The sequence below is a fragment of the Macrotis lagotis genome, chromosome X (assembly GCF_037893015.1).
Source record: "Macrotis lagotis isolate mMagLag1 chromosome X, bilby.v1.9.chrom.fasta, whole genome shotgun sequence".
Taxonomy (NCBI): Eukaryota; Metazoa; Chordata; class Mammalia; order Peramelemorphia; family Peramelidae; genus Macrotis; species Macrotis lagotis.
The window spans coordinates 17557961-17584286 of NC_133666.1; the positions used below are offsets into that span (position 1 = coordinate 17557961).

The window sequence follows — 26326 nt, forward strand, 5'->3', positions numbered from 1 at the left end:
CCCGGGGGCGGGGGCGCTCTCCCCGCCCCCGCCCCGCCCAGCGCCGGGAGGCAGGGGCTAGGCCCCGCCCCCTCCCTTGCCGAGCGCAGCCCCGCGCCCCCGCAGCCCGGAAGCAGCCGCCGGGAGCCCCCCCCCACCGTCGCCCCGCCCCGGAAGGAGCCCCGGAGTGGCTGCCCCCCCCCCCGCCGAAGCCCCGGCCCCCCAGCGCCTCCCCCCAGGGCGCCTCGGGCCGGCCAGCAGCCTCGGAGGGTGCCTGCAGAGCCGGCGCGGGCGGCCGGGCCAGCGGGCAGCGCTTCCGGGAGGACGGCCGGCCAGTCCGGGGCCTCCGCGGAGCGAGGGAGGCTGCCATTGGCTCCCGGGGCCCCCGGCGCGCCACGACGCCCCCTGCCGGCTGCGCGCGCGCTGGCGGCGGCGGCGGCGGCAGAGACAGCAGCGGCGGCGGTGGTTGAGGCAGCGGCCGGGGCAGCGGCGGCGGCGGCGGCGGAGGCGGCGGCCGGGGCAGCGGCGGCAGAGGCCGAGGAGAGCCTGGCGGCCGGCGGTCGCGGCGGAGGCGGCACCTTGCGGATCGGAGCGCCGGGGAGACTCCGCCAGCGGCCTTCGGCCTGCCCGCAGCGCCGGAGGAGGTGGAGCGGGAGCCGGAGCCGGAGCCGACGCGGCGTCTGGCCGCCCCGGAGCCCAGGTGAGGGAGGGCCGGGAGCGGGGCCGCTCGGCGGGGCCGGGCCGGCGCCCCCTCCCCGCCAAGCACGAAGCGCCCAGCTGGCGGCTCGGAGTCTTCCTTTGTGCGGGCGGGGGTGGCCCTAGGCCCGGGCCCGGCGCGGGGAGCCTTCCATGCCGGCGCCCTTCCCGCGCGGCCCCCCGCCTGCCCTTGCCCTGCGCTCCCCGGGCCGGAACAATGCGGCCCGCCGGCCCCCCGGCGGCCCCCCCCACGCCGGGCCCTGGCCCCGGGCCCCCGCCCCGGCAGCTGGGGCGACACTTCCTCCCGAGAGCCGGGCAGGTTGCAGAGCTGGCGCAGCACCTCCCGACCTCACGGGCGCCGAGGCTGGGGGAGGCCGGGGAAGCAGGTGGAGCGAGGAAGACAGGTTTCAGCTGCTGCAGCCCTCCCTCACTCTGCATCCCCCGAGCTGAGCCTCTGGTGCAGCCATGCCCCCGGCCTCCCCACACACTTCTCCCCCCCCCCCCCCAAGTCAGAAGGTTGGCCACAAAATGGTTGTGCACCAGCGATTTTCCACACAGTCTCCTTGTAGAGCCTCGATTTCTCAACCCCCAAACAAACAAATGCAACTCCAGCAACTCGCAAGGTTTCCTGCAAATGCCCATTTTTCTTGCTTCCACTCGAGTAGGACCCCTTTGTGAACCACAGGAAGTCGCAGGGCCTTTTTCGGAAATCCTGCCTCCTAAAAAACTGACTCCTGTGTTGAAATTCCCACATTTCAGAATCCGAGAGTGTTGGCACAAAGCCCAGAAGTCACTCTTTTTCATCTGATGGATGCCTTTATGTTAGCTCCCCTAAAACTGTTAGGTGTCGCCTTGACAAGAAATACTCCCCAAAGTAGCATCTGTACGATTTTAGTCATGCAGCATTCTGATAGTTTTTGAAAAAGGGCATCTTGTATCATGTGAATGTTGCTTTACAACTCCGGAGGGAAAGACTATTCAGGATACGATTTTTTTCCCCCTCACAAACCCAAGTGTTGTTTTATTGAAAGTGTTTATGCTGATCTCACTAATTATTAGAAACATCTTGAAGTTTTCAAAATGTTCCTGATTGGAAACATGAAGTACAGAGCATGATTTCAAGTATTTCAGCTAGCCATGCGACACTCCCTTTTTTTAGGAGGATTTCCCAATTTGTCATTTCTGTATTCAAAAGCTGCATCTTGGATGTCATGGTACAGAACAAGTCATTCCATGCTTGCATAGCATGTTTGTTGTAGTATTTTCTTAGAACGGTCGAATTCATTCACTCCCTATCCCAAGCCTGTCATTTTACAAAGGAGAAAGAGCAGGCACTAAACACAGCTAGGATGCAAACTCATATAGGAGGACCTTAAAGTTAGAAATGATCTTAAAGGTGATCTAGTCTTAACCCTTCATTTTACAGTTAAGGAAACTGAGACTCAGGAAAGGTACAGACTTGCTCAGGGTCACCCAGACAAACAATATTGAAGTTAAGATTCAAACTGAGACATTAAGTGACTCAGAATAGGGTGATGGTTCTGGAGTAAGGAGGTTTAAGTGTGGCCTCAGACACTTCCTAGTGGTGTGACCTTGGGCAAGTCTGTCTTTCTTAATTTCCTCAACTGTAAAATGAAGTTAAAAATAGCACTTACCTTCCAGGTGATTGTGAAGGTAAAATGAAACAAAATTGGCAAAATGCTTAGCACAATGGCCGGCACAAAGCAGATGCCATATAAATGCTAGCTATTATTAATTACTTTTATTAAATTTTTTGTTTGACTTTGATCATAATTACTTTTCTGACCACAACCATGATGCTGCTGCCTCAACAAAGCCAGCAAATTCCTGTGAAGAAGTTAACTAAAGCTCTTGGCCTTTCACTGTGACAGGGAGAAGAAAGTTATTGCTATGGAGAACTAGCTTGGGTGGTGGCCTTTCAGTTTGAGTAGAATGAACAAGCCAGTCACAGATAAAAGAACTGGAGTGATTTCTCCCAGTCCTTTTTACCCTAAAAATATATTTCCAGGTCTTGAATGAAAACCAGAAATCATCAGGAACTTTTCTTGTAAATGTTGATTTTAACTTAACTTATGGGCCAAGAAAGATGAGGGGGAAAAATGTTATTTACTGGATAACAGTGATGGACAAATATCAAAACTGAACTAAGTCTCCAGTTTATAGCACAAAGTAACTCCTGGAAACTATCGGTGGGAAATGGGGAGAGAAATCATTTTGCAGAAAGTCCATAGAAAGAACACAGTCTTCGTTCATTAGAATATAGAATGTCCTGGTAGCCATGAATCTCTGGAAAAATTGGGCAGGAATGAATTGTTTGCTTAAGTGGCTCCTGGGCAGTCATTAATCACTTACTTTCTTTCAGCAAACACTGTTAGAGGCGATACAGAGACCACAGTCTTTGGCCTTAGAGTGATTTTTTTTGGGGAGGAGACACTTGGTACCAAATAAATAGAATTCATTTTGCAGTTGAAATCTGTATATATATATATATGATGTATGTATGTATATGTATATACATATATATGCATGTATATATGTAAACTTATATATATGTACTATACATGTATATACTAGAAACTTATCTATCTATATAGATATATTTATATAATAGAAACCTCTCTGTCAGAGCTCCTTGCTGAGCTGATTAAATGGGAACAATTATTAGTAGTTAAATGTGTAGCAGATAATAATAGCTAATATTTACATAGCCTTTTAGGATTTACAAAATGATTTCACAAATCATTAAATGACATAATATTCCCATTTGATCCTCACAGTAATCCTGAAAGGTCTTCTGTACCTTTCTCAAAGGTTACATCAAATCAATACATCACTGTGGTTGAATTCAAAGATTCATCTATGGATGAACTACTCAAAATCTTATCTGGGTCGGTCCTTAAGACATCAACTGTCTGATCTGTTCCTTGTACCCATATTGACAGCACCTTCCAGAGCTCCTTCTCTCTTAACATGTCCATTAGGGATCCAGGTTTATGTCCATATTGGGTTGAGATATGAGACAGTGATGATAGTGAAGGGAAGAAAGGCAAAAGATATGAAATTTAGCATATGGACAATTTATATAAAGTTAAAAAAAATTAGGTAAGACCATGAGATTAGAGCAGGAAGGAATTTTAGTCCTCAGACTTTGGAATCTTAGCCAATGCTTTCATTTTACAGAGGAGGAAACTGAACTTCTCGGACAGGAAGGGACTTGCCCGAAGTCACATAGTAATTGGCAGCACCTGGATTCTAGTCCAGAGCCTCTGTCTCCAAGTCCAATAAGCTTGTGACTGAAGAGGGCAACCTGCATGGAGATAACTAGAAAAAGCTATATACAAGTACTGAAATTATAAGTTCGAGATGTTTAAATAGTAAAATGCATTTTTTTCCTTTCCTCCCTTTCTTTTCCCCCCCCTGCTTTTTTCCTTTTTTTTTTTTTCTTGTCTCAATAGGCATGGAGAACAGAAAGCTTATTTCTGCCACTGATACTCAGTACTCTGGCAATCTACTGAACTCCTTGAATGAGCAGCGAGACCATGGCCTTTTCTGCGATGTCACTGTCATCGTCGAAGATCGGAAATTCCGGGCCCACCGGAATATTCTGTCTGCATCGAGTACTTACTTCCATCAGCTTTTTTCAGTTGCTGGGCAAGTGGTTGAACTAAACTTTATAAGGGCAGAGATTTTTGCAGAAATTCTCAATTATATTTATAGTTCTAAACTTATGCGCATTAGATCAGATCTACTTGATGAATTAATTAAGTCAGGGCAGTTACTAGGAGTTAAATTTATAGCCGAACTTGGTGTTCCTTTGTCACAGGTTAAAAGTATCTCAGGTGCAATAAAGCAGGATGGTAGTGAAACCTTACCTCCTGGCACAGATGAAAAGGATCTTCAAGTGCAGAAGGCAGAAAATGAAGGGTCTGATACTGGGGTGGCTATGATGATGCCTGTTATAACTGAGACTTTTTCTTTATGTGCTGAAGATTATGAGACAAAAAAAATTGGTACTGATTCAGATGAAGATGATGATGTCATTTTCTGCTCTGAAATTTTACCCCCCAAAGAGAATTTGCCAGGTGGTAACTCAGTGGCAGCACAAGTCCAGCCTGACCCAAGGCCTGTTGCTTATGTCGATAAGGCTTGTGGCACTAGTAGCTCTCCCCCTCTTACAAATAAACCACTGCAGACACTTGCTACTTCTGTGAACCAGACAGGCTCAAGTCAAACCAGAAATAGTGAAGAAACACTTAAGTCTTCTGCCCCAAAGCATTTGACTCCCAACATCATTTTGTTAAATCAGCCATCCTTACCAAGTTCTTCACATCCTAGTCAGGTGTCTCCTTCAGTTAATTTACTTGTACAGAATCATCAGCAGACACCAAATAACTCTATGACTTTACCTAAACGTAGGGCTAATGTAGAAGTGGAAGCAGAGATTATAGATGATGATGATGACACTATTAGTTCTAGTCCAGACTCAGGAGTCAGTAATTCCTCTTTGGTCCCCCAGACCAATGCTTCTTTTAATGGCTCTGCAGTCCAGTCAAAGCAGGTCTCTCTTTTTCATCAAGAACCACTCTCTAATTCTTTAAAAATTTCAAACGTTATTACTGAAAGCAGTAAGGATTCAGGTGGAGGTGCAAAACATGTGATGGAGGGGCAAAAGATCATTACTCTAGATACGGCTACTGAAATTGAAGGCTTATCTACTGGTTGTAAAGTTTATGCAAATATTGGGGAGGACACATATGACATAGTGATTCCTGTAAAAGATGACCCGGATGAAAAAGAGGTCAAGCGTGATAGTGAAGTCCCCAAAACATCTGGTGAAGAGCCTTCGAACAAGCGCATGAAAGTCAAACATGATGATCACTATGAGTTAATTGTAGATGGGAGGGTGTATTATATTTGTATCGTGTGCAAAAGATCTTATGTCTGTCTGACAAGTTTGCGGAGACATTTTAACATTCATTCTTGGGAGAAGAAGTATCCGTGCCGTTATTGCGAGAAGGTGTTTCCCCTTGCAGAATACCGTACCAAACACGAGATTCATCATACTGGAGAGCGACGGTATCAGTGTTTGGCCTGTGGCAAATCGTTCATCAACTACCAGTTTATGTCTTCACATATAAAGTCAGTTCATAGTCAGGACCCTTCTGGAGACACCAAGCTTTATCGCTTACATCCTTGCAGGTCTTTGCAGATCAGGCAATATGCTTACCTTACCGATCGACCAAGGAGTATACCCGTAATAAAGGAAGATGGAATTGTGTATAAGGTTGATGGTGGGAAAGAACCTTCAGAAGGGACAGCCACATCTACTCCCCAAAACAAGCCAATGACTTGGGATGATATCTTTATTCAACAGGGAAATGATTCCATGTTTAAACAAAATGTAACAGATGGAAGCACTGAATTTGAATTTATCATACCAGAATCTTACTGAATTGCTTTGGGGGAAAAAAAACAAAAACCTGAGTTTGTGTCAGGGGGCAATGGTTTCAAAAGACCAGTAAACATTTATAAATTGGGGTGAAAGCAAGTTAATTAGTCCTTCAAAGTCATCTAAAAGTAGTTTTTATTTGCATTATTTTTAGTTACAGGAAATTGGTAGGAGCAAAATTTCTCTGACATTTTACTTGAATATACATTGAGGAAATATCTCTAGGGTGAGTTATTCATTAGTTTATTTTTTTGGGTTTTGGGTTAATTCTTTTTTTTTTTTTAAGAAAAATTGATGGTATTAAAAAGATAGTCATCTGAAAAGAATTTGAAGCAGTCACTCCTCTAACAGGTATTATTGTTATACCTGAAAAATTGAACCTATTATGAATTTTCTTTTATGTATAGCACTTTACTGCTGATTTCTGCAAAAATATTTGAACATTAAGTCTACAATTTTTGTGTTGTCTAATGTGTATGACAAAAACGTCCAGCATCTTTTAAAGTCATTTTGAAAAAAAGGTTCAAAATAACTATCCTGCCCACTTGAATGGCATACTTTGGGTCCAGTAGTGCTGAATTGCTCTGGTCCACATGGATTGTTAAACTTCCATCTGGATAGTTCAACCTATCCTTTCTCATAAGCTTGTCACCTGAAACAGTGTTAGAATTGGGCTCATCAGAACAAGCTTGCCTTAGATCTGGCCATGTATGTATCGAAAGAGACTAATGGCTGATCCACTTTATCCCTTTGCCACATGAGTTATGTGGAGGGAGTCTTGATGGACTGAGATCTGAGTGGTATGGAATGGAGAACAAGGAGAAGTCCTGCAGCAATTACTTTAAGTTAGAAAATTGTCAAGAGCTCTCAACTTCAGACACAAGGGAGTTAGGAAGAAGTTGCTGATTTGCCCGTGATCAATGGGCCCAGATTTATGTAGTTACTTTTACTTTTTAATTTGAAGGCTGCATTATGGGCTTGCAGATATGAATAAAACTATAAAAATAATGAAACTCTATGGTTTTTGGGGGAGGGAGTCACTCAATGTAAATGTTTAAACCTAGAATTTTCTAGTAGGAAGATTTCATTTGAAACAGTTAATGGGCCTTTGTTTTTGATGGGCTATTTTTTGCTCAAAGAAAGACTTTAGCTTTTTATATAATCTAAGGTATGCTTTGCTCCGTTCTACCTGCAAATCACTGTGATGCTACAGCTTTCAGGAACTTTGTATGGAATCTCATTGGTCTGTAGCCCAGGCCCAGTTGCAGGACTTCAAACACAGCCCATGTGTTACCTTCACATTGGCACACCAAGAAAACAAAGTAGATAGGAAACTTTCATTGGAAAGGCTAGTAAACTGAGCAAGCACAAATATTTCATTTAGTTTTTCCTAAGTCATCCCGTTGAATTTCTGTAAATGATTTGCAAAAAGAAAAAAATGTTAAAAATACAAAAAAAGATAATAGATATGGAAAACGTTGTGCATAGTAATAGTTATTTGTAACCTTTCATTAAATATTTCATATCTGACAGTTTAAAAGAATTTTTTTATGTATTATAAGAAAGAACTTTTTTTAAGCTTAAAGCTTTAATTATAAATTTTCATGTTATTGTTGCCAAGAGGAATTAGATTTGAAGAATATGATTTTAAAGCTTCCAAAGCTACAAAGGTACCAGAAATCAGTATTTTTAGTAAAAGGAGAACAAAACATGTCATTCTTTGCCTACCCAGGTGTATGCTGTGCATATGTTTTTTGTCCTGTATATGAATAGATTTTTCAAATCATTATTTTGTAAATTAACCTTTTAAAAAATTGGGAAGTAGCTTTTAATTTAAGACTCTGCTACCTGAAACCACAGTGTTGTAGAGTTTGTGTATACATGTTAATGATATTATTCTTTGATCATAAGAGTGTACTTTTAAAAATGTTCTTGGTTGAATTTTGTCCATTTCATTCATATATTTCCTCAGTTAAATGTAGTTATTATGAGCGTGAACAATACCTATACCAGCATAACTTTCAGACCTTTCGGACTTAATGGCCCATGTGCTGTTAAACACATAGACATATTTTGTTGTGCTAAGGCTTGGTGAGTTTTTATTTATCTGTTGTGACAAATGGGGATTTCCTTGTACCACTCCCAATTCTTTATTCATAATGAAGTGGATGCAATTGTTTGCTGCTGAATGTGCCCTATTGAAGTCCTGATCCTTAAAATCTCTATGCCTATTAAAGGTCACTTTTTGAGGGCTAGAGAGGAGTGGGGTTTGGAGGGAAACTGGAAAAAATAATATTATACTGTTTCTGCTAGAAGACTCTTAGTTGCATGTGTCTCAGGGTCTTCAGTTTTCCTAGGAGTAATTTCAATATCCAAAGTTCAGACTGCATATGAAAAACTTTGGGGGGGTAATAAAACCCTTCACTTCTAGTATTTATTGGATTGAAAATATGTGAAGGCCCCCCGTTTATTATTTTTTTATGGGGCCTATTGGCCTGTAGATCTCAGCCTATTGCACTTATTATTTTGTTTTGGTTATTAAGCTAGCTTTTTTCCTTTTGGTCTTAACATTAAATTTCCTGTAAATATTAGCGAAAGTTAATGCTTTCAAACAATACACGTATTCAGAAAGTCACATAATTTGATGCTTAAAGTCTTCACAAAATTAGGAGAAAATGCCATAGCAAACTTGCAAGAATCACTTTAAAATTACTTTTCAATATTCATAATGATTTTATTGGTGAATATCCTCCACCCTGTCACTAAGGGAAATAATTCTAGTATAGCTAAGAGCATAACACATTCGAGGTAATCATTGTTAGAAGCTGCATATTTATTTTCTGCTGTTGTTAAGGTATAACTATTATCAAGATCCAGGAGCCGGTAAACTGTACATTGTCTTACTTTGACTTCTGTAGTTTAGAATTAAAACTGTCTGCTGTTCATTTTTACTGACAATGTAATGTGTATATAAACACACTTGTACAGTCTTTTGCTTAACTTTTTTAAGTTGTGCTTTAAATTTTAACCGGTAATTCTTGCTGTTAGTTCTTAGAAGCTTTCTATGACAAAAAATAAAAAAAAGTTTTAATTCCAGTTGTGAGCTGCCTTTACTTTATTTTATTTTTTTAGGTTTTTGCAAGGCAAACGGGGTTAAGTGGCTTGCCCAAGGCCACACAGCTAGGTCATTAAAGTGACTGAGCCCGGATTTAAACCCGGGTACTCCTGACTCCAAGGTATGTGTGTGTGTGTGTGTGTGTGTGTGTGTGTGTGTATATGTATATATATATATATATATTTTGATGTGACCAAACAGTGAAAAAATATTTCTTTCACATTTCTTTCACATTTATATTACTTTTCAGTTTTGGCAGCCATACAGCAAGCAGAACTAGATTTTTGTTGGGGACCCCCCCCTTTTTAAACATTTTGGACTGATCTTGCGATTTCATTAACATAGGGAACTCACAATCAGTAAATTTCCTTCACCAGTCTGCAGCTTGGTCTTAGAGGTTCCTTAGGCACGAATCACACACAGTTAGACAACATTGGGCACTTTTGCTGAGCAACAATAAGCTTGTCAGGATCAGATAGGCGTTTCTGTTGGCATATTGGCAAAACTGATAGACAAGGCACAAGAAAAAATCCAAATTTCTTGTTGGGTTGTGCCTCCTCTAAAAGTCCCTCCAGAAAAGTGGAAAGCTATGGTTTTAGATAAATTAGATTTGAGTTAAAAACAAGAAAGACAAGTCAATATTCATACTTTTAATTTCTTGTAGGGATGAAAGGATAGTTGAATTAATCAGAAACATCACAAAAGCAATCAATTTCAAACATGGCAGTGATACAGGTTTTAAGCAACACTCCATTTATACAGATTCTGGATTAATAGTTTGTATTTTCATGCCTTGTTTAGCACTTTAATATAGAATTAGGAATAAGGCATTAAATATTACAAAATGCAATCAAAATACATATTTTGGAAACATTCCTTCATTACTGCAAACGTTTTGCTAAATTAAGATAATATTACTATGTCTTACTATAACATGTATGTTTATATATGTATTTCAGTGTAATATAAATACTGACAAAGCTGCTCAAATTAATTTAGTATTACAAAATCCATAATGCATTATTTTCCAGTTATTTTGGAAAGTAAGAAAGATACATAGAAATGAGATTCTTAATACTTTGGTGTGCAGAAATGTGATGGTACAGAGGAATTTGATAATTTTTTTCTAAATTAAATGCTTAGACTTAGTCATTAAAACTTAAGGAAAGGTTTAAACAGAAAATGCCAATGATAATATAACAAGTCAATATCATACTTTAGAGTAGCAAGACAAATCATGATGGTCTCTATATAGAATTCAATGGAACCCCCCCCATGCTTAGATTTGCAGAAAAATAAATAGCAATTTTGTTAAGAATGACTGTTCAGACCCTAAATCTGGATGACAAAACTCATGATACTAATGGTTGTTTCCCAAAGAGATGCACTGAGCAAATTGAGTGCATTTTAAAGGCATTAAGGAATCCTGCAGCTAGGTGTCTACAAATATCTGTTTGGATAAACCAGCACCTGTCTACTACCTCTAGAGACCCTAGTCTGCTCGATTAATATTGATCATTTGTCAAATTGGGGAAAATGTGACCTGTTTGCCAAAGGATTCCATTTTTCTTTGGCCCCTCTCTTTTATAATACCCAAATGTAGGATTATCAAATTGTTCCTTTAGCACTCTTTTCTCACTAGTATTTATTTCTCTCTTCATAGGTTGAGTCCCCCAATTAGAATTAAAAGCTCCTTGAAGGCTGGGACAGGTTTTCGTTTTTTTTTTTTTTGCAGTAGTTTAATTGCACTGTAAGTCTTTATTTGGTGGAGGACCAGGTGTTCAATTTTGTAGTGGGAGTTAGCCTCACCCTGGGTGTTATGAGGAGAAAACATAATGTATGTAAAGCTGTAAGCACCATATACATATCTATTATTTAAACTTCACTAGTATGGTTTAAAGCTTGGAATACTTTTTTAAAAGCTGCTCAGATGCTTTAAATCTACTATAATACTTAGAAATTGAGCAAGATGACAATGTCGCAGTTTTTACAGATGTCAGACAGGAGCCTGGCATGGTGGAATGATTTCATTGCTGTTTCGCAGAATGTGTGAAGTTTGTTAGAATGCTCAACCAGCCCAGTTTTAGAATATTAAATAGCCACAGAGATCACAAAACAAACAATCCAAGACAATCTAGCACTAATAGTAACACAGAATTTTATCCAAGTAAGATGTGTACTTCCATTAAGTGTTTTTCATTGAAGCAAAATGAGTAACATCCACAGGTTCCTGAGTCTACTTTTAGAACCCACTTTTTTAAAAACCTCACTTGTATGTTTGGATGGTATGTGACCAAATCCTGATTTCCTCACTAGATGAAAAGGAGGAACTATTGCACTTTTCCCTTGAAGAATGAGATCTGAGCTGAATTTTTGCATCACTCAGGTGTGTGAAATAACTATGGTAGGGCCTCATCAGCTGGGGACTTCCTTGAGACCTGACTGGTTGAAGGAAGGGGTGTTTCAACTGGGGAGCCAGGCAGCTTAGGGCTATGGCCAATTTGCATAAAAATGAAAAATGGCAATTTGGATACTGCTGAATGCAGGCGGAGTGGGAAGGTGTAGGTTGCGGGATCCTCAGCATGTTGCAGAGAGAAGGGAAGCTGATCTGAGTTAAATGGAGAGAAGTAGTGGGTTTCACCTGGTCACCCCCTCTTCTGCACTGATAAACAATAAGCATTACCTTTCCCCTGCCTGGGAATGCAAATCATGAAACTGCAACATGATGGAAGGATCACACCTTAAACTCGGCCATTCCTACAGTAACAGACATCCATGATCTCAGTGGTGGGCAGGAGGTTCTTCATCATGGGCTATATGGAGGTGGTTTTTCAAAAGGTGAATAATACGGTGGGGAATACTGTGGTGGTTCATTGGAGGACCACATGTAGCTCGGAGAAGGTGAATTAGACTGAGGCTCATCAGAAAGTCCTGGTGGGTTGGAGCCTGGAAAGACACTGGTATGCTGGATGAAGAAAACAAAAGTCAGTTCAAGGCCAAATGAGTCACTCTTGGAACAAAGGGTTAACGTATATTATCCCTTTTTTTGCTTTGGCCCCTTCTCTATAATACCCAAATGTAGGATTATGAAAATAATGTACTCGAGTACATCATTCATCAACATAATTTCTGCTCATTCATCTTTGAGTTTTACATTTTCCCATCAGAGGCTGCTTGGCATAGTGGAGAGAGAACTGCTTAAAAGCTAGATGGCTTGGGTTCAAGTTGTACCCTTCGACATACTTTCTATGTAACCCTGGGCAGGTTGCTTAGTTATTCAGCGCCACTGATAGAAAATTAAAATAGAAATGAAATCATACTTAAGAATCCCTGCTGCTACAAATGGACCTAGAAAATCACATATTAACCTTGTTTATTGTTTTATTAAATTCTTATTTTCTTTGTTAACTATTTACCAATTACATCTTTAATCTACTTTGGATCAATTTACAACTCTGCTCTAGGCTAACAACTCTCTTAAGATCCCAAGTCATAGAGAAGGTGCTGACCCACATCCTTCATACCAGTGAAATCATAGGCCTGGTCCTCATTTTCACAAGGCATTCATAAGTCTTTTTTTAAAAAAATAATCAATTGGGCAGTATTAAAACTCCTACTAGTACCAGGCAGAGACCAACTGTGTCAGCCTAGTCATCCTTAATGGCAAAAGAAATATTATTTAAAAAATCTTTGCAATCTTTATCGTGTCTTCCATTTACACCCCCACATGGCCTTGGGAAAACCTCTTAGCTGGATCTCTTTCTAAGCTGCCTTTAAACTGGTTTTTACCCTTTACTACCTCTCTTTTATGTGGAGATACTGCTTATAGTATTCTAGCATCCTTTTTGGTAAAAATTGAGACACAAGTTTCTAAATGAATTTAGTTACTTTTCCACATCTTGGGAGTTAGGGGTACTCCTGTGATCTGGAAAATCCAAGTAAAATATTTTGGCCCTCCCTTTGTATCATGGGGTGTTTTCATTATTGTAAAACTTGGGCTAAGTATTTGGGCATAGGCTCTGCATAATCTGCTGGCAAAAGCATGTCTATGGCTTCCACAACATTTTCCCAAATTCCCATTTAATTTCTTATGCCTACCCATGATGTATCAAACCTGTGATGGGAAAAGTTGCAATATGGAAGGGCTAACTATAATCTAACTCATACATTGCCATTGGAAGACGTATCTTTCTGCCTGTCAATTAAATGTCAATGCATGTGGTAATAATTTTGAAGACTTCTTTGGTATCCTTGTTATGGCAATTGGCTTTGCATGCTATCCTTGTCTGTGTTTTAATTTTTATATTGTATCTTACCCCCCCCCCCTTCCTTCAATCTGTGTACCAAGTTTGGTCTTTGAAATGACAAGTTGATGGTCTGACCTGTACGGTGACAGCTGCTTTGGGAATGATTCCCACATCAGTAACAAATCACCTCCTGTCTCTTAAAATATCAGTTACATTTTTTGGTGATGCTATTGGGGATTTTCCATATTCAGTGTCTTCTGATATATTCTTTTATTTGACTTTTTTTGCAAGGTAGTGAGTAAAGTGGCTTGCCCAAGGTCACACAGCTAGGTAACTATTAAATGTCTGAGGCCGAATTTGAACTCAGGACCTCCTACTCCAGGGCCGGTGCTCTATTCACTGTGCCACCTAGCTGCCCCTCTTCTGATATATTCTCGAAGAAAATATTCATGGTATACGGGCATGAAGCTTTTATATAATAAAAAAGTCTATGAATCCTCTCATTCCTTATTACAATCTATATGTCACATCCACGTTTCTCTACATCCTCACTTGTTCTGACCTTTCTATTGAGGTCACTGAGTATACAAATGTATATTGCTTTAATTTGGAGGGTCTTAAGTTCTTTGTAGAATTCTACCTTTTCATCATTGGCAACAGATGTTTGTACATCCATCAAAATTCTTTTCATAGTGGCCTTTGCTAGTCCTGTAGAATGAAGTCATCTGAAATGATGTTTTTTGTTGCCTTTGAGTATGTGATGAAACTGACTTTGCTACCTTTTTTTTGTATCTCCAAGAAGCAGAGCTCACTTGCTATTTAGCTGTAACTTCCTTCTGGTCTGGTTTATAACAAGGATGTGACGATGGCTATAATTGAGTTTCCACAATGGGATGGCCACTGGTCATCCTAGTTGGCCATGAAGCATGGATCTCAATTTAGAGCAAACTATGGTTCTCAAGAATGGCTTTGGACACTTTTAAACAATACATTTTTTATTTAAAAATGTCAAAACCATTCTATCCTTGGCTGTACAAAAATAGGCTGCTGATCTGATTGATTTTGAGTATTCACAACCAAATTAAAGTTTATTCGTCTGAAACCTGGGAGTCTTCGCACCCTCTACTCCCTTTCAGTGGTACTATTAACATCACTGCAAAAGTGTAAAGGGACTTCACAGAACTAAGGCCATTTTGTATACTTTCCTTTCCTGTGTCATCATGAGCAAAGCGTTTGTTAATAAGTGGTTAACCTATTGGAGATCATTGGAGATGATCTTCCTTCTTAATTTAGGTTGGTCCTTGGAAAAGTAGACTTGGTCTACTTCAGGGGCCAGATCTGAAGCCTAAAAGGCTTGGTAGGGCTTGTACTTTGCTATTAATGCCTTTGAGAAGCCAGAGTCCCTGCCATACTTGGTTAAGTATTGATGTAGATCACTGGAGGCTGGCAAAGTTGACATTTTGTAGGTATCATCATCAAACATTAACCCTATACCCATCCTGTATTGGTGGGGGTTGGGGGGTGGCACAAAAGGGCTAGGACAAGGGGCAGCTAGGTGGCGCAGTGGATAGAGCACTGGCCCTGGAGTCAGGAGGACCTGAGTTCAAATCCGACCTCAGACACTTCATAATGACCTAGCTGTGTGGCCTTGGGCAAGCCACTTAACCCCATTGCCTTGCAAAAAAACTAAAAAAAAATGGGATAGAGTAAATGTGCACTGACAAAACTAAACTAAACCAGTGAATGAATCAGAAAATGCAACCTCCCTTTACAAATCAAAAACACCCATCAGGGCTATTGATGATAAGGAGTTTTCTAAGACTCAGCTGCCTATTCAAACATCAAAGCTGGTCACATTTACTTGTTTTACTATGACTAATAACAGTAGCTATTGTTATTTACCATTAGGATCTTGGGAAAGGGAGAAGAGAGGATGTGTATCAGGAAAGGAAGCTGATTTATATTCAAAGGTTCTCAAGAGTTCATTGAGAAGTCACAACTCCCATTTTTTCCTGCTCACCTAAATTTGCGTGGGCTCAAGGCTCTCTGCAATCATGACAGGATGGTTCGGCAGACAGTGGTGGAACTAGGGTTCAGAATATTTAGGTTCAAATCTTGCCTTAGGCAGGCAAAACTTACTGGCTGTGTGACCCTGAGCAAGTTCCTTAACCTTTATGTGCCTCAGTTTCCTCATTTGTAAAATGAAGGGGTTATATTTGATGGTCTCCAAGGCTGCTTCCAGCTCTAAATCTATGAGCCTATATTCATGAAAGTAATAACGTTGTGCCTTCTTTACCACCCCCCAAGCAAGTTGTTGGGGAAGGCATGTCTGGCATTTCCTTTGCTTGGTGAACTGTGAACACTCCTATCACATGTCACCACTGAGAAGACGTTGCAACTGCCATCTTTTATTGCCCCCGGATAAAATTTCCAACTGAAGGAATGAGTCATTGAAACTGGAGACCCTTCCCCAGGTCTTCATTCCAGGAGGTAAGCTGAAGAGAAACTCAGTTCCCATTACTGATAACTTCAGTTTCTCTCTCTTCTTTCTAATGAATACCTCCAAACCAAAGGATAATTGGGGGGGAGCAGGCAGGGGGATGGCACTAGTCCTTGCTGGAGCAGATCTGGCCATTTTCTTGTATTATTCCTTCTTCTAGTATTGCTTTTTGCTTTTCGCGCGTGCTTACTGTTATCATTGAGGCAGCCAAGTGGTTAGGGTTAGGGTTGTATCTGTGACATGAAAACAGGGGAAAGAGCAGGCATGGTACAAACACAAGGGAGAAGATTTAGAGTTGGAGGATGTAGCTTTGCACTGGATCTTAACCTAACTGGCCTTGAACTTGATGACTAGGAGAGATTCTTCTCAGCTCTAAATCTGATTTTTTGTGCTGCTTTGAACAGTGGTAGCAGTGATCGGGGGGTTTACTTGATACTGCCATTCCTATTTCCCCTGAAGGAGTTAGAAGCAGGGGCTGTCCCCAAGCCAAGGCTTGGCCTTAGCTGAGATGGTATGCATTACAGGCCCACTGTTCCCACTAGCATTGGGGCCAAGCCAAAGATGCCCGCTGTTGCCCTGGGAGCTGCCACCGGGGCTCCTGATGAGAGCAGCTGCTGGGGCGGCACTTTGATAACTTCCACAGGCTGTGGGTGGTGGAACACCCCCAGTGATCTGACTTCAAAGTTTCATATTTTAGGAAATAGCGTGTGGGAAAGGGCTCAGATGACTTGCTCATCTTTTCCAAACCCTTCCTCCTTTGAGTCCCCAGGGTGAAATTGAGGAAGCCCTGATAAACCTAGGGAGAAAACTGGATACACCCTAGTTTAGGAGGGAGGGTATATAAGTGGGTTTGTGTGGATGTATACATGCATGGTCATGTATATGAGTATGAGACCATGTAGGTGTGTGAGACTATGTATGAGAGCAGGTATGCGATCATGTGTATGAGTGTGTGAGAGGATGTGTATAGGTAGGAGTGTATGTGTATGATCATGAGACCATGCATGTGAGAAAAAACAGATGGGCTGTGTGAGCATGCATTCTTCAATAAGTTTGTGAACATATATACTTGAAAACATGTACATTTGTGAATGCTATAAGCATAAATGTATGTGTGTGTGATAGTATGTACATAAGAAAATGTATATGTTTGTTTATGGAAAAGTTTGTGTGAGAGCATGTGAGAGACGGTATATGTCTTTGAACAGTTAATGTAAATGTGAGCATGAGTGAAAGTATATACATGTGTAAGTATGTGAAAGTGCATGTGTCTGAGAGTATGTATATATGTAAGTGTGTGCATAGGTAAAAGCACTATGTATATCAGTGTATGTGAAAATATGAATGTATGAGGGTGAGCATGTGTATGAACCTGAGTGTCTGAATGAGAAAGCATGTCTGCATAAATGTAAGAGTGTGAGCATGAGTGTGTTTGAGAGCATCCGCATGTGAGAGTGTGTAAGGGTGAGTGTGAACACTTTGTGAATATGTATGGCTGGATGTACAAGTGAGCATATTTCTATGTTGAGTGTGCATCTGGAAATATTCATGTTTGAGAGCACTGGATGAGTGTTGGAACATCTGTGCATATGAGTGTGCCAGCATGTGTACATGTAGGTATGTGAACATGTATGATTATAACTGTGTCCAAGCATACATGCATTGTGCACATGTGCCAGTCTATATGTATGTGAGTGAATATGTGAGAGGATATATGGGTATCATTGTGTATTTGAATGAGCGGTTTGGGCATGTAGAGGTGAGAAACATTATCTGTATGAGTGTGTCTATCAAAGAAGGTGTGTATGGGAGTTCGGCTACTGCAAGAGTGTATCTTTGTAAGCTTCTGTGTTGAAAGAATAAGAGTATTGGGTCAGGGCATGTTTATTGTGAGCATGACTGCATATATGGAAGAGCAAGTGTGTATGAACTTTGTGTGTATAAACATGTGGATGGGAGAGCATGCATGTGACTAGATTGTGAAAGTGTTATGTACATGTAAGAGCACATTTACATTAGTGCGTTGGAATATGAGAGTGTTTTGTGAGTGTGTATGGGTATATATGGGAATGTGTATATATAGGAATATGTGTCTCTGAGAACATGTGTATATAAGCATATGTGTGCTTATGAATGTGTGAGCATTGTGTAAGAGTGTGAAGGTATGCATGAGTGAGCTAGAGCAGGTATAAGTGAGTAGAAGCATACATGTATGAATGTGGCATGTGAGAGCATGTGTGTATATATATGAGCTGTGTAGATAAGAGCATGGAGGTGGGACAGCATGTGTAGGATGATGTGTTTGTATACATGGCTATGTATGAATGTGAGCACATTAGTGTATTTATGTGTGTGAGTATGCTAAGTATGTGTGACTGCATTAAGTGTAGTATGTTTCATAAGAGTATATGTAAATGTGTGCATGTTTGTGAGAGCATGTGTCCAGGAATGTATATATGTGACAGCGTTATGGGAATGAGCATGCATGTAGGCACTGTCTGTTAGATGAGAATATACATGAGGACATGTGTGCACAAACGTGTCAGAGTACGAGAACGTATATACAAGTGTGCGTGTATGTATTGTATGTGTTTCAGAGCATGTATGAGGATGTGCATGAGTTTGTCCATGTTATGCCTATAACTGACAGCATGCACAAACATGTGTGAACATATACACACACGTGTATGAATGTCACAGATTATGTGCCTCTGATTGTATGTATATGTGCACTTGAGTGTCTGGCCGAGGTGATGGAGAAGGGAGAGGCAGGGGTTAAAGATGAGCCCAAGCATTAGCATGTGGCTGCCTAGCAACAGCCGGTCCCTTGGAGACCACCCTAGCTTTGTTCTAGCTGGAGAGCAGGCTGGTGCCCAAGTCTGCTTTTATTAATGGGCTGGGCAGTTGGAGAGGCCAGGCCTTTGATTTCTCCCAGCGCACCGCAGGCCATGAAAGGCCGTCTAAATCGCCTACTGCTGGGCCCAGTCAGCCTAGTCTTCCTGCTCCTCCTCAGTGGCGGCCTGAAGGTGCCCCAAATCATACCACACTGGGAGGAATACTAGAGCCTCACCTCGCCCTCCCTCCCTTCCTCCCACCTCCCCTTTCCTTTCCCTACCTGGCCCCCCCACTTAAGTCCTGAAATCACTCCCTCTTTTAAACAGCTCCCCTGCTTATAGAACCCTAACTACCCCCACCCCACTCACTATAAGAGCAATTTGGAATAATGACTTGGGCAAAAAAAATTTCTAAGTCAATTAGGGCAGTAAAGGCTGCCACCAAGTATGGAGGTTAAAAGGGACAGCCCTGGAAGTCCAGTGTCACTTACATCATTGCCCTGCTCAGAAACCTTTAGCAGCTCCCTGTTACAGGTGTAATGGCTAGTGCTGGTCCTGGAAAGAGGAAGTGTAGAGTTCGAATACTACCTTCTACATGGCATTAGCTGTGTGACTATGGATGATTCATTTAACCTTTTTGAGCCTCAGTTTTCCTTACCTGCAAAATAGGGCTACCAAAACTACCTGTCTGACCAGGTTGATGAGGCAATTAAACAGTTTATCTGTAATTATAGACTAAGTCGAAATTCAGCCTGGCATTCAAGGCCTTTCAAAAATCTAGCCCAACTGGGCTTTTTTGACCTGATTGCTTACAATTCTCCCTACATTTGTTCCTACTTCTGAAAGACTGGCAAATCTTTCCTTTTTCTGGAATCTTCTGTTCCTTCCTCCACCCCTTTCAATTCCTGCCTGTTGATAGGTATCCCTCTTTCAAGGCAGTTCCCAGTACTACCTTCTTCCAAAAGCCTGTGGTCCTCTCCAAGCATAGTGGCTCCCTTGTCCGCATCCACAGAACACGGCCTGGCATCGTAGTTTTTTGTTGCTTATCTTATTTCACTCATTAAGACTGTAAGCTGATGATGAACTGGTTGGTTTAGAAAAATATGGAAAGACTTGGACCAATGGAGGAAGATGCTCATCCTCAGAGAAACAGAGGGCAAGTGGAAATAAGCATATGTGTATGAGTGTATAGGTGTGTGTTTATGTACATGGATATTTATATCCAGGTTTAATTATAGCCTTCTTTAGGGTGGGGGGAAGGAAAGGGAAAACATAAAGTCAAAAAAAGGCACAGCAGAGAACAAAAGAAGGTCAACAAGGAAGCAAAAAAAAAAAAGCTGGGCAGCTTTGAAAACAATATATAGTATTTATTAGGTTTCCTTGAAATGGAAATTTTATCGTTTTATATCGAATTCTGTCTTATGGTCTGCTGTGTACATGGCAATGTTTTCTTTTTCCTTTTCTCAATTGATTATGTTTAAAATTTAAAAATTATTAAAATAACTTTAAAAATTAAAAAAAAGGTTGTAAGCTCCAACTCAACTTTCAAAAAAGCAATTTTCAAAGGGCTCAGGTAAGATGCCACTGACTGAAAAATTGTCATCAGGACGTCAGCTCAGAAGGGTTAGAATATCTCTCACCAAGAATGAAATTCCGAAGATAAAGGGAAATGATTCCAACAAAGAGGAAAATTGGCAGTTATCAGAAAGAGAAGAATGATAAAAGAAGGAATAAATGGGATCAGGCTAAGAACAGAGAGGAGGCTGACTTGCTTAATTTTTATTTTGCTTCTCTTTTCTCTACCAAGAAGAAAGACCTTTGGCCTGGGTGACTAACATGGGGGTTGGATAGGAAAAGCCCAGGATGACTTCAAGCCAATAAGCCCAAACGACCTACAGCCTTGGCTATTGGCAGATGTAATTGCTGAGTCACCAGCAGTGACAATTCAAAGGATGATGGAGAATGGATGAGGTGCCAGTAAGCAGGATGAAAAAAGTCGAAATATCATAATTTTTTACAAGGAAATCAGACAAGGGTCTGAAAATTAGAAGCCAATGAGCTTGATTTCCACTCCTGGGAAAATATGGCAAGAAGTCATTAAAGGGATGGTTGGTGAACACCTAGAAAAGGAAGCAATGACTACGAAGAATCCGCAGGGTCTCATTAACAGCAGCTCATGTCAGACTAACCTCATTTCCATTTTTGTACTGTGTTACTAAAAAGAGCAGATCAGAGGAGTTCCACAGAGATAGATTATCTAGCTTGTAGCAAAGTCTTTGATAAAGCATCTCACATTCTGATGGAAAAAAACGTAGAGATTGTGTAGAGAAAAAATGTAGAGCTCACAAGAATGAATTCCTTACTTTTATAATCATGGACCTCAACAGTGAAAACCTTTTTGAGCTTATGACCTCAATATATGTATATGAACTTATTTGTAATCAGTGTGTTTATGTAGCAATATACCAATAATTGTAGAAATTATAAACCATACATAAGAAAGGAAAGAGATAAAAATAAAGTAATATTTGATCCTAGAATCAGGAGAGAGTCCCTAGAATTTGAGTAAGGGAGTAAGTAACAAGATTAGACCTGCATTTTAGGAAAAATCACTTTGGCAGCCGCATGGTGGATATCTTGGAACGGGGAGAGACTTGGGGCAGAGAGACCAGTAGGAGGCCATCCTAACATCCCAGTGGGGGGTGAAGAGGGTGGTAGCTGTGAGGATCCAGAGAAGAGGCACAAGATCTGATCCCTGACAAGATGAGGGGTTAAAGGAAAGTGAGGCATCCAAGATGCTGCTGAGGTTACTGTGAGAACCTTGGCAAATGGAAGGATGTGGTAGCACCCTTGACAGTAACCGACAAGTTCAGATGATGAATGACGTTTGGGCAGGGGAGGGGGGAAGATAATGTATTAAGATTGGACTCCAGATTGTAACCCATTCATGCCTATTCATTCTGGGTGACTTTTCTACTCATAATAAAATGGAGGAGGAGATGGAAGGGAGATGTCTGGCTCTTATTCATATGTCATTGTCCACTAATTGCAAAATCCAGCCTTCAAAGAACACTGTCAGAGCCACAAGGTGTTCAAGATGATCAGGGGCCATAATTTTCCCAGTGGCATCTGTGAGCTGCTGTGGGTAAGAGTTAGTTTAGGTTCTAACTACCTGTCCTGAGGGGCCAACATCCAGGTCCAAAGGAGGAGGTAGGGATTACGGGTTGTGTTTGCAGAACAGGTGGAATTCAGCCTTTCTTCCCACACTCTGGTTCTGACCCCTTGGGGTCTTGGTCCCCTGGATGGATATCATGGCCTACCAGGGGTCTCTGCTTCCACCTGAAATCACTGGACTAGACAACAATAAAATCAGAAGGATTTGGAACTGGTTGAATAGTGACATCCAAAGAATAGGTCAAAACGGCAGGTCTCCAGTGGAATGCTCTATGCTGGTTAACATATTTTTAAGCATTTTTTATGCAAGGCAAATGGGGTTAAGTGGCTTGCCCAAGGCCACACAGCTAGATAATTATCGTGTCCGAGGGCGGATATGAACTCAGGTCCTCCTGACTCCAGGGCTGGTGCTCTATCCACTGTGCCACCTAGCCGCCCCTGGTTAACATTTTAAGTAAGGACTTCCATCACAAAGGACCAGGATGGCAGGCTTATCAAATGTGTAGCTGACATGAAGCTAAGAGCAGTGGCTTCCATTTTAGTTGTCTCCCCTCCCTTTCACAGTCAAATACCTAGAAAGAGCTGTCTACCTTTGCTGCCTCTCAAATACCGCCTTTTCTTAATCTTCATCCTTTTTTGATTCCTGCTGTATTTTACCCTGCTGACTACCCCCTCCCCCTCAAGGTTCTCTCTCCTTGGCTGGCTTTATCCCACCAGTTAGACTGGTCTTTCTTGGTTTTCTCCACAGGCCTGTCCTCTATTGTGCTCCTCCCCACTCCACCCCCATGTGTAGGTATACCTTAGGGCCCTGTCCTTTGTTCCTGTCTACCTTCCCTCCCCAAAATCTCTCCGGGATTGAAGCCATCACCTCCCATAGGGCTCAATTATTCTCTCTCTGCAAATGACTCTAAAGTCAATATAAATAGTCCTGTAGGCAACTAGGGTTCACAGTGCCTACAGGAAGGAACTTAGCGCCAGGAAGACATGGGTTTGAATCCTGCCTCAGACCCTCACTAGCTGGGTGACCCTGGGCAAATCCTCGCCCTGAACCTCAGTTTCTTCAGCTGTAAAATAAGGCTAATAGACCAACTTCCCTGAGTTGTTATATAGAGCAAAAGAAATAATATATGCAAATATTATAACACCTGCAAATATAGTACAACTGTAAATATAATCTGCAAAATATAAGGATATTTGTAAAAAGACTTTGTGACCATTAACACATGAGGTATATATTAGTTGCTATTATTGTTAGTCCCTCCTTGAGCTCCAGTTCTGAATTCCCCATTGTCTGTCCACTGCCATCTGGGATCTCAACTTCAGTAGGTTTAACACCGAACTCATCTTATTTTGTCCTAAACATTCCCCCTTCCCCTGCCCTGCCTTCACAGACAGCCTTACTTTTATTGATGGTAGCACTCTGATTTTAGTAACAATTGCCACTGGTTCTCCAGAGCTTGGAGGTCTGCCCACCATTTCTGCAATTCATCTCATTTCATCCTTGAGACTCACTGCTCCTCTTACTAATAATGTCTTACACTTGCATAACACCTACTAAGTGCTTTACAATTCATGCCTTAATTGATACACTAAAACCCAGAGGAAGGTACTATTATCCCCATTTTACAAATGAGGAAACTGAGACCAAAAAAGGACTATTTGACTTTCCCAGGGTCACATAGGTAGTAAATTTTTGAGGCCACATTTGAACTCAGGCCTTCCTGACTCCAAACCTGGTGCTCTCTCCATGGCCACCCAGCTGCCTATACTTGCTATGTTGCATTAAAGTGAGCTGTGAGGATCCTAGGTCTAGAGGCTAGAAGATGTCTCAGCCCTCTAGGCTTAGACCCCCGCCCCCGCCCCATTTGACAGAGGAGAAAACTAAGATCAATTTATTTTATTTTAAGCTAAAATGAGTCTCTTTTATTTATTGCTGCTTCTTTAACCTTACTTAAGGGAAACTAAATGGCATAGTGAATAGTCTGGGCCCAGAGTCACAAAAACCTGAGTTCAAATCCAACCTCATTACCAGGTGTGTGACCTTGGCAAAATCACAACCTCTAATTGCCTCAGATTCCTCAATCTGCAAGAATGGAGATAATAGCACCTACCTCCCAGGGTGACTGTGAGAGACCTAGTAAGCCTGGTACATAATCGGCACTGTATAAATGTGAGCAATTATTAGCTAGCTCTGAGTAAGAGGGGACCTTATCAGTAATGAGGAAGTATGAACAGCCCTCAGGGGTCATCTGGTCCTCTGCTTTTTAGAGGAGGAAGCCTGAGGCACTAGGTAGCATAGTGAGATAGAGCACCAGCCCTGGAGTCAGGAGGACCTGAGTTCAAATGTGATGACAGCCACTTAATACTTACTAGTTAGACCCCTGGGCAAGTCACTTAACCCTGATTGCCTCACAAAAAAAGGAGAAAGTAGAAGCCCAGAGAGGGATAGCTGATTTAACCAAGATCACACAGCTTACACCTTTGCTTTCAACTCCACCAATCCCCTGAAACTTCTCTGTCCAAAATTACCAACAATTTCTTACTTGCCAAATCTGATGGTCTTTTCTCAATCCTGACCCTTCTCAGCCTTTCTGCTGCAATTGACACTATGGACCATCTTCATGTCTTAGATACTTCAACCTTTCAAGTTTTTTATGACGCTGCCCCGGTTCTTCCACCTCTCTCATCACTCCTGTTCCTTTGCTGGTTCATCATCCATCTCACTCCCCCTGACTATGGAGCTTCCCCTAGGGTCTCTCTTGGTGACTTCATAAGTTCTCATGGATTTAATAATTATCTCTAAACAGATCTATATCCAGCCCCAGTTTCCCCCTCTGAGATTCAGTTTTACATTACCAATTCCTAATTGGACATTTCAAATTGTGTATGCCAGAGAGATCTCAAGTTAAATATGTCCAAAATTGAACTCATCGTCATTGAACCTCTACAAACTGACCTCTCTTCCTTTTTTCCCTATTTCCAGTGCAGGCACCATTATCCTTCCTGATTCCCAATCTCAGTGTCTTTAATTTCTCACTTACCTCCCTAATACAATAAACTGTGAAATCTTATTTCTACCTCCACAACTCTTTGGAAATCTGATCTTTTCACTACTCACATTTAGGCCCTCATTATCTGAGGGACACCCTCTTCACACCTCCTCTCCCTCTTACCCTTCCCACACCTGGACCATTGTAATAACCTGCTGAGGGGCTCACCTGCCTCAAGTCTCTCTTCCACTTTGGCTGCCAAATGGATCTTCCTAAAGCACAGGGCTGATCATATCACTGCCCCCTCCATTCAGTCATTTCCAGTAGACCCTTATCACTTCCAGAATCAAATATAAAATCGTCTAATATTCAGAGCCCTTCCTAATGTAGCTTCCTCATCTCTTCTTAGCCACCAATTCTCCTACAGAGGTGGTAACCCTCATTAGAATATCCATTCTATATTTGGAGAGTTGGAAAAATAAATGCTTAACAACTGGGAAAACTTTTTTTTTTTTTAGTTTTTGCAAGGCAATGGGGTTAAGTGGCTTGCCCAAGGCCACACAGCCAGGTCATTATTAAGTGTCTGAGTCCGGATTTGAACTCAGGTACTCTTGACTCCAGGGCTGGTGCTCTATCTCACTATGCTACCTAGTGCCTCATAAACTTGAAAGCAAGAATTATCTCTATTTAAATGCTTCTTCCTTCCTTCTTTCCCCTTTTCCTTTCCTTTCCCACTTGTCATTTGTCCTTACCGATCCTATGCAGATATGTGTATCATTTAAGATCTTTGTAATTACATACCACCCTCCATTTGTGAATGGAAAATAACAGATGCTCCTTGCTAGATAGATATCCATCTATTAGGATTTGCCTGCTGACCTCTGAGGCCCTCTAGGTTACCCCACCCTTACTTGTTAGAGGAGGAAACTGAGACCTAGGGAGGGGAAGGGACTTAGTCAAGGTCACACATAAGATCCTAGGTCTAGAGTCTAGAAGAGGCCTCAGCCCTCTAGGCTTACCCCGCCCCCCCCCCCCATTTGACAGAGGAGAAACCTAAGATCAATTTATTTTATTTTAAGCTAAAATGAGGTCCTCAAAGTATTTCTACTCTGTTTAAATGGAAACCTTGTACAGATTAAGACTCTGAAAGTTCTTTATCTGACGAAACAAACTAAGTTGGCAACAGCTTTCATTTCTTTCATCTGTTATAGATTTCTTATTTCTCTCACATCATTCATTGATTTTTACAAAAATAGTCAAGGGAAACAATATAAAAGGGGAGATTAATTCTATCAGAGCAGTGTTATAAATGTGACAAATG

The 26326-nt window shown here is 41.5% G+C and overlaps 2 protein-coding genes across 3 annotated transcripts in view; one reads left to right on the forward strand and one right to left on the reverse strand.

Annotated features, from left to right (window-relative positions):
* Positions 1–621: 621 nt before the first annotated feature.
* On the forward strand, positions 622–9255 carry ZBTB33 (zinc finger and BTB domain containing 33). The gene is made up of 2 exons (XM_074200221.1): positions 622–679; positions 4152–9255. Exon 2 carries the CDS (start codon positions 4154–4156, stop codon positions 6146–6148), a length of 1995 nt encoding a protein of 664 aa, XP_074056322.1. The 5' UTR covers positions 622–679; positions 4152–4153; the 3' UTR covers positions 6149–9255.
* A 640-nt stretch (positions 9256–9895) lies between these two features.
* The window catches only part of TMEM255A (transmembrane protein 255A), an 88699-nt gene continuing 72268 nt past the window's right edge, over positions 9896–26326 (reverse strand). For both annotated transcript variants that reach the window (XM_074208325.1, XM_074208324.1), the window contains one exon: positions 9896–12225. In XM_074208325.1, coding sequence (XP_074064426.1) covers positions 12067–12225 — 159 coding nt within the window. In that variant the 3' untranslated portion in view covers positions 9896–12066. The remainder of the gene's footprint in view (positions 12226–26326) is intronic.